This window comes from Leuciscus leuciscus (assembly GCF_965113295.1).
Source record: "Leuciscus leuciscus genome assembly, chromosome: 15".
NCBI classification, from domain to species: Eukaryota; Metazoa; Chordata; class Actinopteri; order Cypriniformes; family Leuciscidae; genus Leuciscus; species Leuciscus leuciscus.
The window spans coordinates 20,011,128-20,031,467 of record NC_138739.1 but is presented as its reverse complement, the minus strand read 5'-3'; the positions used below and the strand labels follow the sequence as shown (position 1 = coordinate 20,031,467).

Here is a 20,340-nt window from a genome sequence, read left to right as displayed (position 1 = left end):
TAAAATTAAGCATGCTTTGTCGACAGACCAGCTGCAATCGGTAAAGAATAATTGTGTTCCATAACGACTGCACGAACAAGCTAACGTTTGTTGCTTGATAGACGCTACAACTACAACTTCCGCATTTGTCCAGGACTCCACGCAGTACGAGTGGAAACCGAGGGTAACACGGATATGACGCAATTGACTGGCGACTCCCAGCTCTCCCCTGCTCTAACGCCCCGTTTCCTTGGTTAAAATCGCAATTTTCTAACGATTTAAAAATAGTTGGAAACATTTGGGATATTGTAAGTAATCAACTTAACAAAATATATAACACTGGCCTTGAGATTATGGGATATTTTAAGGCTAAATTCTTACATATTGTACCTTTAAGAAAAGAAATCGAAATGTTTTAAGAAAAATATTTATTGACATACTTTCTTACAGTCTATGTGTAGCAACAATAAGAAACCCATGAAATACCTTTTGGTAGATGATGGTGTTTTCTCACTGAAGTTTGGTCCATCACCTTTTGAATGATCACTCTTCATAGACACAGAGCTGGACACATGTGAGCCTGATCTTTCGCTAATAGAAAAAAAAAAAATAATAATAATAACATAAATAACATAAAAACATAAAACATTACAACAGGAGGTTAATATATATATATATATATATATATATATATATATATATATATATATATATATATATATATATATATATATATATATATATATATATATATACCCATGATATAAAAAAAAATGGCTGTAAAAAATAAATCTGCGTTGTTTATCCTGTTGAACTTTCATTAAAAAAAATTGTTGGCAAAAATCTAACCTTTCATTGTTGTAAAAGAATTTAAAAAGGGGGGCAATTCACATTATGAAATAAATGTTTTTTCGCCAAAACACATTGGGCACAATTATTGCCACCCCTAGGATTTTCTACGAGTAAAATATCTCTGGTAATATTTACCTTTTTTTTAGCACACCAGGGTGACTAGGAACATGAAATTGTCTAGCTATGACTTCTTGTTTCACAGGGGTTTAAATATGAGGAAACACAATAGCCAAATTCCCTTAATCATCCATTCACAATGAGTAAAACCAAAAAATATAGTTCTGATGTGCAGCAAAAGATTGTTGAGCTTCACAAAATAGAAAGTGTTGTAGGAAAATGGCTAAAGCATTGACAATACCCATTTCCACCATTAGGGCAATAATTAAGAAGTTCTAATCAACAGGAAATGTTACGAATCTGCCAGGAAGAGGACGTGTGTCTATATTGTATTAATGCATGGTGAGGAGGAAATTTTGAGTGGCCAAAGACTCTTCAAGGATCACAGATGGAGAATTGCAGAGATTAGTTGAGTCTTGGGGGTCAGAAGCTTACCAAAAAAAAAAAAAAAAAAAACCCTACATCACCACATGTTGTTTGGGAGGGTTTCAAGAAAAATCCTCCTCACTCATCCAAAAACAAACTCCAGCAAATTCAGTTGTCAGACACGACTGGAAATTAAAATTGTTGTCAGATGAAACAAACAAAAATAATAACTTTTTGGCAGCAAACACGCTAGATGGGTTTCTATCAAATATCAACAGCCAAAAAAACTAAATCAAAACCTGACGGCATCTGCTAGAAATCTTAAAATGGGCCGTGGTTGGATCTTCCATCAGGACAACGATCCAAAACAAATATTAAAATCAACACAAAAATGTGTTACGGACAGTGTTGGGGAAGTTACTTTTAAAAAGTAGTGTTTGCTCGTTACTCGTTACTTTTTTAAAAAGTAATCCGTTACTTTACTTAGTTACCCCGTTTGGAAAGTAACTTTTTACGTTACTCGTTACTTTTACGTTACTTTTATGTTGCTTGACTTTGGGCAGAACCCAATATCTGTTCCTAAATATGTAGACATAAAGTTATACAATGGAGGACATAGGCTAACAGGTAATTATTTTGTGCTCTTTATTATAAAAAATTGTATCAATTTCAAAAGAAAAAAAGTCCTTCTCATTGGCGCTGCTGTGTGCGGCAACTTTTATTCTCAGCCGGCTCTGCATCATGGGGTAGAGTGCGACACTCCGCGATGAGCCGTGTGCTCGCGCCACTTCTCTCCGCTCCGCTTCCCCTATCCACCGAACTTTAAATTTCGGCAACAGCCAATAAAGCTTCCCTGCTCTCTAACACCGGTGCGAATCGCGTCTTGATAACATATAGGACAAAATGATATAGAAGACATAAGCTTAGTTTTCAGACATACGACTCACTCTATCAAGGGAGTAGGAGAAAAAAAAGAGATTTTGAGAGAAAAATTTTTTTTGTTGTTTAAAAGTACACATATTCAAGCTTTCTATATATTTCTCAGGTCTGTGAGACAAGTAGCTCATGAGTTTCGGTTCATTTACTGTATGGAGAGGAGCTCCAGTTCACGCGCTGGTGCCGTCATGATTATTTTGCATGCCATATTTACTTATTTATTAAAATCAGGCAATTAATTGGTTGGTAAAACATTGATTAAAATTAAGATACAATGAATACAAAACGAAATTCGTTTTAAAGAAAGTCTTTCTACAAAAACAAACTTAATAAAGTGGTCTAAATCATGTCTGCCCACTCCATTTATCTCCCAATATATTGCACAAAATTATGATCTTACTCACGCTTTTCACTTTTCATATAATCAACATAGATTAAATTATTTATTTATTTATTTTATTTAAACATAAATATGAAACTAAATAGTTTTCTTTAATTTACTTCTTATTTAATTCAGCCAACTGGTTGATAAAACATTGATTAAAATTAAGATACAATTAAAACAAAACGAAATTCACTTTAAATACAGGTTTTCTACAAAAACAAACTTAATAAAGTGGTCAAAATCATGTCTCCACACTCCATTTGTCTCCCGATATATTGCGCAATTTTTTTATTTAATTTAATTTAAACATAAATACGAAACTAAATCGTTTTCTTCAGTTCTCAACAGTTCTCTTCTCTCAAGCGCGCAGCTGAGGCAGTGTCGCTGTCAAATATATCCATGGGAAAAGTAACGTTGCGCCGAATTGAAAAAGGAACTACGTTTCGTTACCAAATTTTTTGTAGTAACGCGTTACACTACTTTTTACCCAAAAAAGTAGTTACGTTATTGTAACGCGTTACTTTGTAACGCGTTACACACAACACTGGTTACGGAGCACAAAATGAAGCTTCTGCCATGACTGTCCGTCCCAGTTCCCTGACCTGATGAGTGGAGTGAACTGAAGAGAAGCAGCACAAACATGGAGCTGGGAATCTGAAGGATCTGGAGAGATTCTGTATGGAGGAATGGTCTCTGATCTCTGGTCAGGTGTTCTCCAAACTCATCAGGCATTATAGGAGAAGACTCAGAGCTGTTATCTTGGCAAAAGGAGATTGCAAAAAGTATTTAATAAAAGAGTGCCAATATTTGTGGCCAACGTGTTTTGGAGAAAAACATTTATTTCATAATGTGATTTCCCACCCACATTCAATTCTTTTACTTCAATGAAATGTTAGATTTTTGCAAATTGACCCTTCGCTAAACCACGCCCGAAAACCGCCACAGGCCAATCGTGGCTTAGCAACCGTAACTAGGCGCGGGAGGTCTGGCAAGCTTTCGAGCGAGGGAAACATGCCGAAGCGTTGTGCGTATGGATTGTGCAAATCTGATACCCGGTATCCTAAAAGTTTGGACAGGGTGGTGGATTTTGTTCCCTTCCCGAAACCTAAAACCCAAGGGGAGAAATGCCGGGCGTCATCTTCATTTATATAGCGCTTTTAACAATGTAGATTGTTCCAAAGCAGCTTTACATTGATAATAGGAAATAAAAAGTAAAGTGTTTTGGCTTTATAGCAGCTCCAGAATAAAGTTATTGTCCAGCTCGTGGATCAAGCAGTGTGATTAAAGGCAAGACGGAGGCTCACTGACATAATTTAACATTACTTAAAAATATATTTCAGCATTTTGTTAATCGACGGCCAAACTAGAAACGTTACCCCAATCCGATCGCGACTCTCCGGGTGTTAGTTTTAGTAAAAGTAAAAGGTAACGTAATTTAGTAAAAGCAGTGAACATCACGGGGCTTGCCGGAGATCTCCAAGGAAAAGGTTGGTATGCAAACTTAATCAGTTCATAACAGTACTAGTCACTTATATGACCCACGACGTGTGAGCAGTAACGTTAGCCTGGCGCACTACAAATATAAGCGGGAGATCGTTATCATTGCAAAGTGGTCAGGCTATGTCTTGTGTTTATTCCACAATACATATGGATAAGTTGTTTGATCTATAAATATTAGAATATTTTCACATTTCACTTACCCTGCTGGCTCAATTTGTGTGTTTCCCATTTAAATGATCAGTGTATGAGACGGCTGCTGCTTGCGCTGGGACCTAACGTTATAGACTTTAGCTTCAATTTTGATAAAATTATTCTCTAATCGTTTGCATATTATGTCGTGGATATATCCCTCGAATGCATACTGCAGTCTTGTTCTCTCATATTTTCACCTGTTCGCCAAAAATGACTAATTATCTCCTTAGGAATGTCTGAAACCAGTGCATACACACTGTAATAGACGTGCCAGGCGCAAAAGCTTGACAGGCGTAGCAACAGTAACTAAGGAGGGCGGGGCTTAGCGAAGGTTTGAATGAAAGAACAAAAGGATAAACAATGCAGATTAATTTTTTTACAGCCATTTTTTATCATATTTACCAGGGGTGCCATTAATTCTGACCACAACTGTATATGAATGTTGTATTAAAACCATTCATTATTATTCTTCACTCGAATCCAAAAGGAGAAATTGATTCATTGAGTGCAGATCAATGCATTCAGCAACACTCCAAGACTGTTGTATGTTTGTTTTCATTGGTTGTCATGGTTATTTATGATTTTTATGGTTAGTCCTCCGGCTCCCTGGCTCCACCTCAGCCGCTCTTCCCCGTGGCTCTGCCTTGGCCATCTGGTCCTATGGTGTTTGAACTTTGCGACCGTTAAAACTGTATGTTCTAGTAAGAATGTACTACATGTGGATGTACTACATCCATCATGTTGTCATTATCATGTACACTATCAGTGTCAGTTGTGTCACTTCACCTCCATTCATAAATTCTCTCCCGTGGCCTCATGGGATAGTAAAGTATCCATCAAATGAGCACTTCAGAATCTTGCCGGAAGTAGTAGGTCATCCTGGGACTTTTCACCTACTGTTTTTTTAATACTATGTATTCGTACATACTACTCTTTTGGTATACTGTTTTTTCGCATACTGTATAGTAGGGTAAGTATTCAATTTCAGATGCAGCACTGGTCTCCACCACTCCCGTTTACAACTCCCCCAACAACCCCGGCTCCACCCTCCATCATATGTTGATGAGTCCTCCTCCTCGTGGCTCCTATCTGAGACGCTCAAGGCACTTGCTCTCCACCAGAGCCCCCATGGTCTGGTCTACCACCGGCTCACACGTGGTCTCTTCCGTCGACCTTGCTACGTCCCCCACCCTCCTTCTACTTTTATTGTTTCTTTCATGGTGCCAGGAAGCGGGATAATGTCACGTTCAATTTTGATTTCAGTTTTATTTTCATAAACTTTCATTGTTCATCAATATTTCCTGAGTTTCCTTGGTTGTCTTGGTTACAAAGTATGCTTTCATTGGTTGACATGGTTCCCTATCAGTCAGTCATGTAAACTAAACGAGCCAATGCACATTGGCATGCAAGATTTGCATCAAGCCCCCCGCCCCACTAAGCAGTTATATAAGTCGACGTGTGTGCGATCACACTTCAAGCTTTCACTTAGGAGCCGAGCATTTCAGTCTAATCCTGCTCTACAATCATCAACGAGTCTGCTATGAGTTGGGAGAGTTCTTCAGCAAGTTTTGGTGTGACGGCGTGTCAGCGGTGGTTGCTTCAAGAGCATTTCCTACTGCTTCCTGCAGTTCTAAAAGAGAATTATTGCACACTGCAGACTTAAATACAGGTCTCGCAAGTTGTGCTGCGACCATTCCCCTGTGTGCTTCAGCACTATTAAAAGAGCTATTTCCCTAAAAGAGTAAGCACGGGTGTAACGTTGTGTCTTTTTAAAGATGTTATTCCACCCATGTGTTTCTGGATGCGGTCGTTTCCAGCTCTGTCTGACAGTCACGATCACTGCTTCATGTGTCTGGGCTTAAAGCACACTGAGGTGGCTTTTGTGGATGAGTCATGTACCCATTGTGGGAAGATGACCATCTTGATGCTGCGGTTAAGACTCCAATACCCCCAAAAAGGTGGAGTCCCCTCTGTTATGCCCTGATCTAGTTCCTCTGCCCAGCAGAGGGCTACTTGGTTGAATAAATGGGTTGACCTGAGGTTCACAGTAGGGCTGTGCAATAATTAATCATGATTAATCGCATCTAAAATAAAAGTTTGTGTTTACATAATATATACAGTACCAGTCAAAAGTTTGGAAACACTACTATTTTTAATGCTTTTGCAAGAAGTCTCTTATGCTCATCAAGCCTGCAGTAAAAAAAAAAAAAAAAAACTGTAATATTATGAAATATTATTACAATTTAAAATAATGGTTCTCTTTTTTAATATACTTTAAAATGTAATTTATTTTTGTGATGCAAAGCTGAATTTTCATCAGCAAGTACTCCAGTCTTTGGTGTCTTATGATCCTTCAGAAATCATTCTAATATGATGATTTGATACTCAGTTATTATCAATGATGGAAACAGTTGTGCTGTTTAATATATTTTTTTGGAATACTTTTTCAGGATTCATTGATGAGTAAAACGTTAACAGCATTTATTCATAAAAACAGCATTTATTCAAAATAAAAACATTTCTAACAATATAAATCGTTACCATCACCTTTTATCAATTTAACGCATTCTTGTTGAATTAAAGTACTAATTTCTTAAAAAAAAAATTGTTATTGTTTCCAAACTTTTGAACGGTAGTGTATATTGTTACAAAAGATTTCAATTCTAAATAAATACAGTTCTTTTTAACTTTTTATTCATCAAATATTCCTGAAAAAAGTATCTCAGGTTATAAAAAAATATTAAGCAGTGTTTCCAACATTGATCATAAATCATCATATTAGAATGATTTCTGAAGGATCATAAGACACCAAAGACTGGAGTACTTGCTGATGAAAATTCAGCTTTGCATCACAAAAATAAATTACATTTTAAAGTATATTAAAAAAGAGAACCATTATTTTAAATTGTAATAATATTTCATAATATTACTGTTTTTTTTTGTTGTTGTTGTTGTTTTTAACTGCAGGCTTGATGAGCATAAGAGACTTCTTTCAAAAGCATTAAAAATAGTAGTGTTTCCAAACTTTTGACTGGTACTGTATGTGTGTGTACTGTGTATAGTTATTTTGTTTATATAAATACACACATATATGGCAAGCCGTTTTAACATTTAATCCTTAAAACTAGTGTTGTTACTAGTAACATTTTTTTTTGCCATTGACTTCTATGGGGATCTGTCATTCAGATATCAACTATTCAGTTCTGACTAGTGTGTATTCCAACTGTGACTAGTAAGTATTTATTAGATACTAGAAGTTATTTATTAGGTACCAGTACTTATTTTTTTAGATACTAGTACCTATTACTAGATACTAGTATTTATTCAATAAATACTAGTACTAAGTCATTAGATACTAGTACCTATTAAATAGATACTAGGACTTATTCATTAGCTACTAGTACTTATTCATTAGCTACTAGTACTTATTCAATAGATACTAGTACGTATTTATTAGACACTAGTATCTTTTGTAATTGTTACTAGTAACTATTCTTATTTTACTAGTCACAGTTGCTTTTTTACTCATCTTATGTTATGACTAGTCAGAACGGCCACTGTAGAGTTCAATTAAAAATCTTACTAGTAAAATAAAAAATATTAACATTTGGAATAATTAATAGTATCTGATAAATAGGTACTAGTATCTATTGAATAAGTACTAGTATTTATTGAATAAATAATAGTATCTAGTAATAGGTACTAGTATCTAAAAAAATAAGTACTAGTACTACTAGTATCTAATATATATGTACTAGTCACAATTGGAATACATAATAGTCAGAACTTAATAGTTGATATCTGAATGACAGATCCCTGTAGAAGTCAATGGCAAAAAAAAAATTAATTTGTTACTAGTAACAAAAGAATAGTTACTAGTCACTATTGAAATAAGTACTAGTATCTAATGAATAAGTACTAGTATCTATTTAATAGGTACTAGTATCCAATGAATAAGTACTAGTAACTAATGAATAAGTACTAGTATCCAATGAATAAGTACTAGTATCTAATGAATAACTACTAGTATATTTTAAAAAGGTACTAGTATCTAAAGAATAAGCACTAGTAGCTTATGAATAAGCACTAGTACTTAATGGAATAGATACTAGTGTCTAAAAAATAAGTACTAGTAGCATGAAAATAGAGACTAGTAGGTTTAAATGTTAAAACGGCTTGCCATAACGCATGTAAATGTATATATTTGAGAAATATTTGCATGTATATACTGTATATATATATATATATATATATATATAGGGCTCTGGCGGAAGACCACGTCTAAAACAGCATCGGAGGGTGGTGTAGACTCCTAAAATTCGGCTGTGTTGCCCCCTTTGGGGAGAGTAGCATTTACTGTGTCCCGAACGCTCAAGGCTGGATGATTGGTGGGGGGCACTGAGGTTACCAGGTCATGGAAGGCATATTTTTCTGCTCAAAACCGAGCTGGTGCCTTCTCTGCCCTCACTACCTTCGATGGTGGGGTGGCCAAGGGGTACATGGAGATCTGGTGGGGTAATCTGCGTGTCCCATCCAAGGCTTGTAAGTTCTCGTCCATGCTTATGGCCGCGGCTTAATTAAAGAGCCACTGGACAGGCTGCCTCCCCTGCATGCCATGGCCCCCCAGCCCTACGTGCGACGAAAGTCACTGCGCGGTCACTGACTCAGGCGATGTCCACACTACTGCCGTGCAAAGGCAAAAGACTGTAACTTCGTTTTTGGTCGAAAATTAGTTATTTATATTTTTGGCACATTCAAGATCTCCTTTATCATGTGGATGAGTATCTTGAATCAATTCCGTTGTTTTTTCGAGAAAATAATGAGTTGTCTTAACAGTAACTTCTAAAAGCCCATGAGAAACAAAGGCAGAACACCGTCACATCAGTTACCGCTCTTTGGCTTTGTTTTGGAACGCTCGAAATTGAGTTACGGTACTCTGCCTTTGTTTAGCCGCGCGTCAATATGAAGTTACTGTGCTGGTGTTCTATCAAATAATGCTACCTACCAGATTGTACGGTGTTCTGCCTTTGTTTTACTGTCCATAAAAAAAATTACGGTGTAGCCTGTGTACTTGTCATAGCAAAATGTCATAGCAAGCAGTACTCCTGAGACGGACGACCTGGCAATGGAGGAATCAGCTCTTCGGGTCTGCCTTGCCACTCTCATCCCCCTCTCCTATCACCAGCAGTCAGCGGTGTGCAGTTCGAGGACAGATCTTCACGCACCCCCTGCCCAGCCAGGTAAATGTTACACCGCACACTCAGACCCCACTCCGGGATGCTGTGCCTTCCACCTCGCTGCCCAACTGCGGATACTTCTGTGATTCCTCTGACCCCGCTTGCACGGTCTCTGGAGGCCTTTGCTAGCTCTTCTCAGGCCATCTCGCTGGCTCATTCAGACTCAGCTATGCGATTCAGTTCGCCCGGCTTCCCCCCCGAGTTCAGGGGCATTCAGTTCACCTCAGTTCTGGACAATGATGCTCCTGTCCTACTGGCAGCGATTGCAGCCTTGCTGGTGACGGACCCGATGGAGCCAGTCCCTCCAGCCAATATGAAGACTATGAATAATGAATAAGGGTTTTAAAGCCCTTACTTCATTGAAGTACCCAAAAAAGGCAGTGGGTTAGGACCGATCTTGGATCTGCGTGTTTTATATCAGGCCCTTCACAAGCACCCGTTAAAAATGTTGATACAGAGACGGATTTTTTAATGCATTCAACCACAAGATTGAACCTGATCTACCAGAAGGATGCGTACTTTCATGTCTCGATCCTCCCTTGACACAGACCATTCCTACGCTTTGCGTTCGAGGGTCAGGCAGTACATAGTACAAAGTCCTCCACACACCTGTTTCTTCTTTTGACCATTAGCTTGCTCTGTATATATAGCCCTCTGTTCTGTTCTTTGTTTGGCATTGCTTGTGTTTAGTGCACACTTGTGTATATTTTGGGTTTAGCCTTGCTTGTATCTTTATTTTGATTTGTTTATTAAAGTATATTAATATTAAGTATATTGTATTTACATCTGCTTTGCCTTGTCTCATCTCGTATTTGCCTGATCAACTGTGATTTCTATTTAATATTAACCTTTTGTACTTCAACACCACAACTACCAGCAGTGGCATGTCTTATCAATCTTGTAATCTTACCAGTGTTTGGTCTGCCACAATATAAACTACCAATAAAAGCTAACAATATCCTGCATCCCTTTGTGGACCCGATACGTCCACGTCCAGCTTGTCAGTGAACTACGGCTCTGTGTAGTAAATGCCGCTCCATCTGAAAGCAGGTGATGGCGATTTACTACTAATCAAGGAACCTGCTTTACTGACGAGATGCACATAACAATGTCATGCGATATATCGCCCAGCCCTAGTGTGCACATATCGCCGTCATCATATAACTCCATCAAATCGCAGGGATTATAATCATCCAGTCTATAGTGAACGCTACACACTACCATGTTTTTCGAAGCAGATGCAGAAGTGAAGTCCCGTCTTTTCATCTGCACATAACGCACCCAGGCATGGAAGATAGCACCATCCTGAATAGCAATCATCCGGAAACCTGTGGACTCGAAGTCCTGACAGGTCATAATTCACAATAATTTACCACAACAATAATGAATTGAAATACAATAACGACGAAAACATACTGAATCACGACCACTCTCACTGAGCACCAACCTACTCTGCAGTGCACTAAGTGAACACAGAGCCCGGCAAACGACTCCCTCTCATGACGTAATATGACGTGATGATGAAAAAACAGCTTTTTCAACACGGTCAAGGAAACTGTCACGTTTTCTTTGCAAAACAATTTTAAATCCTGCATTAACTTTTTATATGGTATTTTCATACAAGTTTATAAATTAATTTTGAAAGAAAAAAAAACGGCAATATGCCCTTTAAACAACTATTCAAAGACTGGGACAGGGGCTCCAAGAGCCATTAAAGACAAAAGGTGATAGTCTCCGCAATCTGACTCATTTGACTTACAATAAAGAGAACAGGACTGGCAGGAACCTCTTGCAAAAATCTTTGCTTAACCGAATCATTCATCTGATGTTATCATCTTTACCTTAAATGCTAAATACAATGTACTTACCCTTAGTTTTTCATGTGATGTTATGTAAGGATGTAAGATCAGCAGATCTTAAAGGGTCATTCCACCCATTTGAACATTGTTTTTTTTATTTAAAGTGGGTCATATATGTAGTCGAAATGTAAAATAAATTTTGAATTTGGTGCCTTCGTGACCGAGGAAAGACAAAAAATAACTTCAGGACGCATTTGTATGAAAGACAACAACTCCCACAATGCACCACATTGCACAGCTCCGCAAGCCACTCCCACTAATCCAGAAAGCGCATATCTGCCTATAAGAGAAATCACTCTTCCGTCTACAAGGCTAGCTACCACCAGAGCTTGAAATTCATTTCACATTCACACAAAATGTCTAGTTAGTTGGCGAACTCATTACTCCTCGTTTGTATTTCTTTCGAAAAGGTGAATTATTGCATGGTACCTGGATGTTCAGTCAGAACATATGCGGTGCGAAACTAGGATAGTTCTCAACACAAACGTCCGTGTCCTCGTCTGATTCAGAAATTTCGTCCAGGAGAAATTGTCATCGTTGAAATTCTTTGCCGCAGACGGACTCTATCTCTGTGTTCGTAGCGGTTCGTAGTTGCATAGTGAGATCACCGGCGCCACCAGTCCGCCCTAACCCGAGCCAGTCCGGGCTCCTCGTCCGCGGCAGGCAGGTCTTCTGCCTCGGCTGCTCTTCGCTATAATGCGGCTTGTAAAGGTAGCCACAAACACCTGATTCAAGCATCAGACTTCCGAAATCCTCTTCTTCTATATCATATTGAGTACTCTCCTCCGCTATTGTCATAACTTTACATCTGTCTCCACAGCGCCTGTTAGCTTAGCTTCCAACAAGATGGAGGATATTGCTTTCAGTTTCAGAGAGTAAAGTCCCACCCACTGATCTGTAATAGGTCTAGCGTGAGCGGGTCCCGCCCCCTGGGAAAGATGAGGAACGATTGCTTGTAGTCTCAACAGAAATCCCCCCCTCTTACACTTCCTCCTACAATGACGCAAAATGACGATTTTTGCGTCATTGTAGGAGGAAGTGTAAGAGGTAAATAATGGATTTCTCCCATCTCAGGGGAAAATGAGAGAGTGTTGCACGACCATTCAATAGTATGACTGGGTTTCTAACAATGCAAAGCTTAATGCAAATGGGTGGAGTGTCCCTTTAAAGAGATTCTTAAATTTGTAATTCCACATTGCTTTGGCTGGAGCTGAGCCAGAGACGGATGTCCTCAGCACCAGCCATATATCACATAAATTTTCATTTCAGATACACATTGTGTATGTAACCATAAAAGTCACTCTTTTCGTCTCCAAGTTCCCTGGCAAATTACTTTCATGTATTTTGGGAGAAACTGATGAATTTACGTGTTGTAAATCCGACAGATAGAATTCTCTGAACTGCAGTGCAAACTAAAGGGCGGCACTCATTGCATGTTATAGATTTATAACATAATCATTATAAAGGATTTGAAATGGCAAAACACACTCACTTACATGTATTAAAAAAAATAAAAATTAAAAAAAACCGATATGGTATACAGCAAAATTGTGGCTACGGTGAGTCACATGACAAGCATGACATGTTGCCATGGAAATAATAAGGGGAAACGTTCTAAAAAACTTACTCTGGGGTGTCAGCTAGAATAATTTAAACTTATCCGTGAAAGGGTTAAATACCTTATGGCAGATGATGTTTTTTCCTCGCTGAAGTTCGGTCCGTCACCTTTTGAAAGGTCACTCTTCATAGACACAGAACTCCGTACAGGTGAATCTGATCTTTTACTAAAGACACAAAGAGACGAAAGAAGAAAAAAAAACACTCTTGAAGGTTCTTCAGTCTCATTTGAAGAGTATTTGTCCTTCTCACAATTTGAACAAGACTGTCTGTTCAGTCAGTCAAGATAATTCACAATTTCACAAACACCACAATGGAGATATTTAAATGAAGCATAAAACACATTGAAAAGCTTTTGGTTGGTGATGGTGTTTCCTCACTGAAGGACACGTGTGAGCCTGATCTTTCACTAAAAACATAAAGGAAGTTCCTCAGTCTCATTTGAAGAAGTTTAATAATTAAATGCAGTTAAATACAATTTAACAAACAATAACCATGCATTATTATTCTTCTCCCACCAATAGAAGGAAAAGTTAGCTAATCATAATATTATAATGCAATTGTTTGTTTGAGAAAAAAAAACTTTAAAGTTTTATGATAAATATTTATTAAAAAAACTTTAACACAGGCTATGTGTAACCAACAGTGGAAAAACGCACAAAATACCTTTTGGTAGGTGTTTCTTCAGTGAAATATGGTACATCACCTTTCGACTGGTCACTCTTAACAGACTCAGAGCTGGAAACCTCTGAGTCTGATCTTTCCCTAATAACACAAAGATGAGAGCGAAAGACAACAAGAAAGAAACATTTTACTAAATACGGTACTTCAGTCTCATTTGAAGAGGTTTATTGTTGCAAAAAATAATTTAAAACAAACTTTAACTGTGCATTATTGTCATTTTGTTTTTATTTTATTTTTTTAAATGTTGACGTGATATCTGAGTCTAATAAGCGAGTAACTTATTCTCTTGGCGCTTTGAGTGTGATTGGATGGAAAGAAGTTCTTCTTAAAAACTTGTATTACATTACTACCGCCAACCTATCCAGAAATTTCACTGGAATTTGGAAGATACTTTTATCCAAAGCAACATATATTTAATTCAAGATACATATGTTATCCATTTCCGTGATCTTGTGATACTCTCTGAGTTACAGCAATATACCATACCATACCACTTTATTTATATAGCACAATTTAAACAAACAACAAGGTTACCAAAGTGCTTTACAGAGATAAAAATATAAAACAAAACAAAATAAATAAATAAATAAAAGCATCAACAATGACAACGACAACGAAGACCACATCAGCTCTCATGTTGAATCAAAAGCCAAGGAATAAAAATATGTTTTTAAACGAGATTTAAAAGTGTGGAGGGTGGGCGCAGCTTTAATGTGCTGCGGTAAATCATTCCACAATTTGGGAGCAACTGCTGAAAAAGAGCGGTTGCCTCTGGTCTTCAGCCTGGTCCTGGGCACATTCAGCCGCAGCTGATCACCAGACCTCAGTGACCTTGACGGGGTGTAAATGTGCAGGAGCTCTGAAATGTACTGAGGTGCCAAGCCATTTAGCGACTTAAAAACAAACATTAAAATCTTAATATTTAAACAGGAACAAAGTTGTGACACCTGGCAGATCCCTATAATGTTTAACCCCTTAGCCAATAAACCTTGATCACTATTGGCATCTCTGTGACCTTACGAATGTAAAATACCTTTTTTGGCACAGAAACTTAAGTTGTAACTGAGATGCAGGACACTTTTAATTTTAACACAGTTAATTTTCAACCCTACACCTTTACTGGACTTTGAACAAGCCAATTTCTTCCCTTCACTTTATTCCTGAGTGTTTCTTGTGTTCTATAGACTCATATACACCAGAGGTGGACAGTAACAAAGTACATTTACTTGAGTACTGTACTTAAGTACACTTTTTGAGTATCTGTACTTGAGTATTATTTTTTTCTGGAAACTTTTTACTTTAACTTCACTACATTTGAAAGACAAATATCGTACTTTTTACTCCACTACAATTCTGTCAAGGTCCTTGAGTAGAAAGTAATATGTCAGTCAGGGGATGATTTTGGTTACAGGGGTTACATTTTGGTTGGAAATGAAAGTCGGATTGACGTCAGAAAACGACTGATGTTGGTTTCTGACATCAACCCGATTTTCGTTTTCAACCACAATACAACGTCTGTCCAACGTTTACGATTGACGTAAATCCGGCGTTGGATTCTGACATCAACCTGATTTTCATTTTCAACATTAGGTTTGGTCTTCTAAATGCAAATTTTGTCATTGTTTTGGTGCACACTAGCTTATAGATAACAGTAAGGTTAACATATACTAAAAGCCAAAAAAATTGAAATAGGGCACTATTTGAGGGAACAGCCATTTGGGTGTCCGAAACCATTGTGGACGTTATTGAGTGCACTTATTCAATCTCACATTCAATCCCACTACTGGAACTGTGTTCTAGAAATAAATTTGATATAGATATGAGGGTAGGCAGGCATAGATTCAGAGGCATAAGGTACTGTAAGTATTACACACAACAATGCAACAATAATAAAACAATGCATTGACATTTGATTATTAAGTACTTTTAAAAACAAGTACTTCTGCTTTTACTTAAGTAAAAATCGTTCTTTACAACTTTTACTTGTAACAGAGTAATATTTGACCAGTAGTATATGTACTTTCACTCAAGTAAGGAAGTTGTGTACTTTGTCCACCTCTACACTAACACTAAGTCTTCCATCTTACTGAGCTTCTTAAAGGGATACTTTAGTGTTCCCAAAAATTAACATTTTGTCATCTTTACTCACCCTGAATTTGTTCCAAACCTGTATGAGTTTCTTTCTTCTGTTGAACACAAAAAAAAGATATTTTGAAGTGTGTTGGAAACCAAACAGTTTATGGAAGCCATATAGTATTTTTTTTCGTATTATGGAAGTCAATGGCTACTGTCAACTGTCTGGTTTCCAAACATTCTTCAAAATATCTTCTTTTGTGTTCAACACAAGAAAGAAACTCAAACAGGTTTGGAACAGCTTGAGGGTGAACAAATTATGACAGAAATTAGTTTTTTGGGTGAACTATCCCTTTATTGATGGAGCTGCATTATCACTTTAGTTTATTATGATTTCAGTAAAGAATATATTGTAATGAATTGTATACTCAAAGTTTATGATTGTTGATTAATGATGACTGTTTAATGACATTAAACTAAAACTTTGTGATAAATACAGTACAGTTGACTTACGGTAACAGAGCTACAATTGTGACTCTTCATTTGAAGAATGAGGAGAAGATTTAAAAGGACTGTCTGAAAACAGACTCAGTCTTACCTCGGTTTCTCTGATAGACTCATCTTAGAGAGAGAGTGATTTCCTCGCTCTTCTGACATACTGCAGCTAAACTGCCATTAAAAACAGATCAGCATGGGATCGATGTGTTGAAGACATTCAGCTGCTCAGCACGACCTGGACATAACCATAATGTTATGAGGTGAATATAATTATGAGTGTTGAGTTGGTAACAAACAAGCTGCATAAAAATAGCATGGACTATGAAACAAACATTTCCATTTAGTGCAACCACATGTGCAGGTGCATTTCAAATAACTTCTGAAAACATAACTAAATATAAATACACAACTACTCAATGAGAGAAACTTTTTTCAGCACTGGATCAAAACATTGAAGGGAAAACTGATCATGGCTATTGTAATTTTATATGATTTTACACTCATATTTACTTATCCAACAACATATACCATATTTTGTCTCATATTTACTTATCCACCACAATTATTTTCATTTGATTTCACATAATTTGACCACGTCATGCTCAGAATGTTGGCTATTAATTTCAAATTCTTCCACAATAGTTAAAAATTGTAATGTAGGCTATGTCATTGTGGTAAGTGAACGGAAATATTCTAAATATTCTATTAGTTAAAGCTGACATGTGTTAGCTATATTTGACACACACACACACACACACACACACACACACACACACACACACACACACACACAAAAAAAAAAAAAAAAACATTAAAGCATCATTCACCGCAGTGCTTGGGTTTACCCGCCTAAGGGTCTGATTTTCCGTTAGAATATGCTTTCGATTTCGCATACAAAATAAAATTTAATAAAAAAAAAAAATTAAAAATTAAACAAGGCCTCGTAATACTAGTACTGAAAAATAAAAATTACCTGTTCTTTAACGTAATTATCAATAACTGTACTCAAGGACGTATTTTAACAAAAACAACAAAAAAAAACAACTTACTTGCCAGCAAGCACGTCAGTCTGGAGCATCAGAAACGATTTGCAAAATGGTTTCTTTTTCTCCCTTTTACTGCTAGTCACATGGTACGAATAGGCTACACCCATTGAGACCCTTGCCAACAACCAGACTGTTCTGCTACATTACGACCTTTATGTCTGTAGATTTGTTCACATTTAAAAATCGACTGGTCATGTCACATCATATTTGTGTTAGTCACATCTTTTTCAAGTGCACATCATGCCATAATATGCAAAACAATTGTGAAATGTGTTCATATGGTTCATATGAAAGGTTCATGTGAAAAGTATCCCCTCACCAGTGTAGCCTTTTTTATCCTGGTTTATCCTGATGGATAAGTTTAAGCAGCCTAGTTTTACTTCTTTGAATTTTTTTATTTTTTTATTAGCCTACTTAACGGTGACTATTCTGCGTTTGTCTACAAAACACTTTCAGTTTCGTTTATAGGCTACAAACATAAAATGAGTCTTCACACTATTGACATAAGTTTAGTATAGAGACTTTGTGAATAACACACATAGTCCTAGGCCTAAATGATTTGTTAAAAACTGTTTCTGTATTTATTAAATCAAAACGGCGCTAAAGGACCGGTTGAAAAATCAGGCATAAAGGAGCTGCATTTCATCTTTATGCACATTAGATGGCGCTAACCCCATGTTTTGTAACTTAGCACTGATTTACGGGTGGAATCCAACCATGTTATTTCATCCGAGTTGCCTTATAATTACATAATCTCTGTAAAGTAAAAGCGCAGTCAGCAAATTTCATTTGGCCCAAAAAAACTAAATTTAATCATTAAAATAAATGTAATAATTTAACAAAATAGGCCTACTTGTTTTATAATACCAAAAAAATGTCATTTAAAAAAGCAAGAGAATGTGCATTAAATTATATACAGATACAAATTAAAATGCCACATAATATAACATTTACTTAGGCACGTATTAACGAATAGGCTATGGCAAATCAGCTGTTCTCCCACAGTAGACTGTTATAGTAGAACATTCGCAGTTTTATGTCGTGCAGGCGCAATAGAACACCAGAACGCCGTTGCCATTCCATCCCTATGGGACAAAAAGTTTTATTAGGGACAAAAAGTCCCTAATAAAAACAAATAGTAAAAATTAATTTACAATAATAATTGCTACATTTAGCAATGTAAGGAAAAGGAAGATTAAAAAGAAATACATTAGTAAAAGAAACAATTAGTATAATGCATCAGATATATATTTTTTTTAAAGCACATAGGCCTATTAAAAATGATTGTAAATCAACACATGTTGTAACTACAACCGAATGCTTAGATAATGTGATGTCTATCTTCCACATATTGCCCCAAAAGTTCTTGCTATTTGGGAGGCTATTCTACGGAGCCCCTGAAGGGACATATGAGGAAAAAAAATATGAGATGAGGAAAAATTATTTGTCAATGCTTTAGTGTTTTCTAAAGCATACAATGTTTTGCATTCCCTCGCTAAAATGTTTGTGTTCCGCCGAGAAACTTGCCGTTTTGCAAGTGAATGCAAAGTTTGTACAAATGGCGTGAACCCCATTTCAATAGCCTACATTTGTGCTGAAAGCCTCACAGATTCAGACTACTGGCATCACCATTTTGTAAGAGCAAGGCATTTAAAAGAGACCAAACAGTAAAAAAAAAAAAAAAAAATTCATACAATATTAACTTGTGAAAGATTGAGTCAACATGAAGGTGAAGGAATTTAAATTTTTTAATGAACTATCTCTTTGAAATGAACCCATAATTTAATAACAAATATCAGCACGTGTAAATGCTACTAGAACAGCAAAAACATGTTCAATGACGCTGTGTAGGCTACACTTTGAAACTGCAGCGCGCAAGCCTAGAATAAGCAGACTGTTATCGTTCATGGTGTGGACGCAAATAGTTATCATTAGTTGTCATTCTTAGTGTGAACGGCCCTTTAGGCTACGTTCATAATGTCAGTCTGAGTCCAAATACAATTTTTGTGCATATCCAATTGAGATCCGATCAAATTTAGCAAGTCTGAATAGCCAAAAATCCCATGAAATGTGGCCATTCAATCATTTTAGGTCAGATTCCAATCAGATTTGAAATGACAGTGTGAACGTAGCCTAAGTGCTCAATTATAAGTTTTGCTTAGATCAAATTTTTTTGTATAGCTGACTGTTCACATTGTTTTATATGTGGCAAATATCAGATTTCCAGTGTGAACACATCATGGTTCTGAACTGACCCTCATGCAAAGAAAGGGTTGCCAGGTTTTCACAATAAAATCTGCTCAGTTGCTTCTCAAAACTAGTCCAAATCGTGTTCCTGGGGGTAAATATTGTTAGTGGGGTCACTTTAACCCACAGAGTTGAACAACAACCAGGGGCAACGGTGAAAAAATAGCCCAATTCTGTGGGAAAACCGCAGACTTGGAAACACTAATGCAGCGCGCTGTCATACAGAAGTAAAATGGAGGACAATAAAGGGGTGGTAGATTATGATTTCACTTTTCTAACTATAGTTAGTGTGTAATGTTGCTGTTTGGGCACAAACAACATCTGCCAAGTTACAAAGCTCAAAGTTCAAAGAAAAGGGAGATATTTTCTTTTACAGAAATCACTTTTAAAAGACTGATAAGGATTAGACAAGCTTTCTCCCGGGTTAGTGACATCACAAACCCTAAAATGTACAAAAACGCTGCCCCTGGAAACACACAACAAAGGGGTGAGTCCATGTTGAGAAGAGGTAGAGCTGTTGTAGTAGAGCACATTTGGGAGTCTGCTCAAGCTGTCACATCCGTCTTTACACATTTATTGCAATGAAGTATGTAACAAATGCAATAGCATGTCACTCTGTAGACGTCTTACACCGGTTCCCAAAAGAGCGATTTATAGATTATCATGACAGAATATGCTAATCAATTACTTGAAGATATTTAACTCCACATCAGCTACATTATTGTCCGACTACAGTTTGAGAGACTCTACTT

At 36.9% G+C, this 20,340-nt stretch overlaps 1 protein-coding gene across 1 annotated transcript in view; it reads right to left on the bottom strand.

Moving 5' to 3' along the window:
• The window catches only part of LOC309475585 (uncharacterized protein), a 518,877-nt gene extending 501,476 nt beyond the window's left edge, over positions 1-17,401 (bottom strand). The window contains exons 1-5 of the mRNA XM_082138403.1: positions 17,345-17,401; positions 16,396-16,530; positions 13,707-13,805; positions 13,103-13,207; positions 466-570 (exon numbers count right to left, since the gene is read on the bottom strand). Of these exons, the coding sequence (XP_081994529.1) occupies positions 466-570; positions 13,103-13,207; positions 13,707-13,805; positions 16,396-16,454 (368 nt within the window). The 5' untranslated portion in view covers positions 16,455-16,530; positions 17,345-17,401. The remainder of the gene's footprint in view (positions 1-465; positions 571-13,102; positions 13,208-13,706; positions 13,806-16,395; positions 16,531-17,344) is intronic.
• Between the last annotated feature and the right edge of the window lie 2,939 nt (positions 17,402-20,340).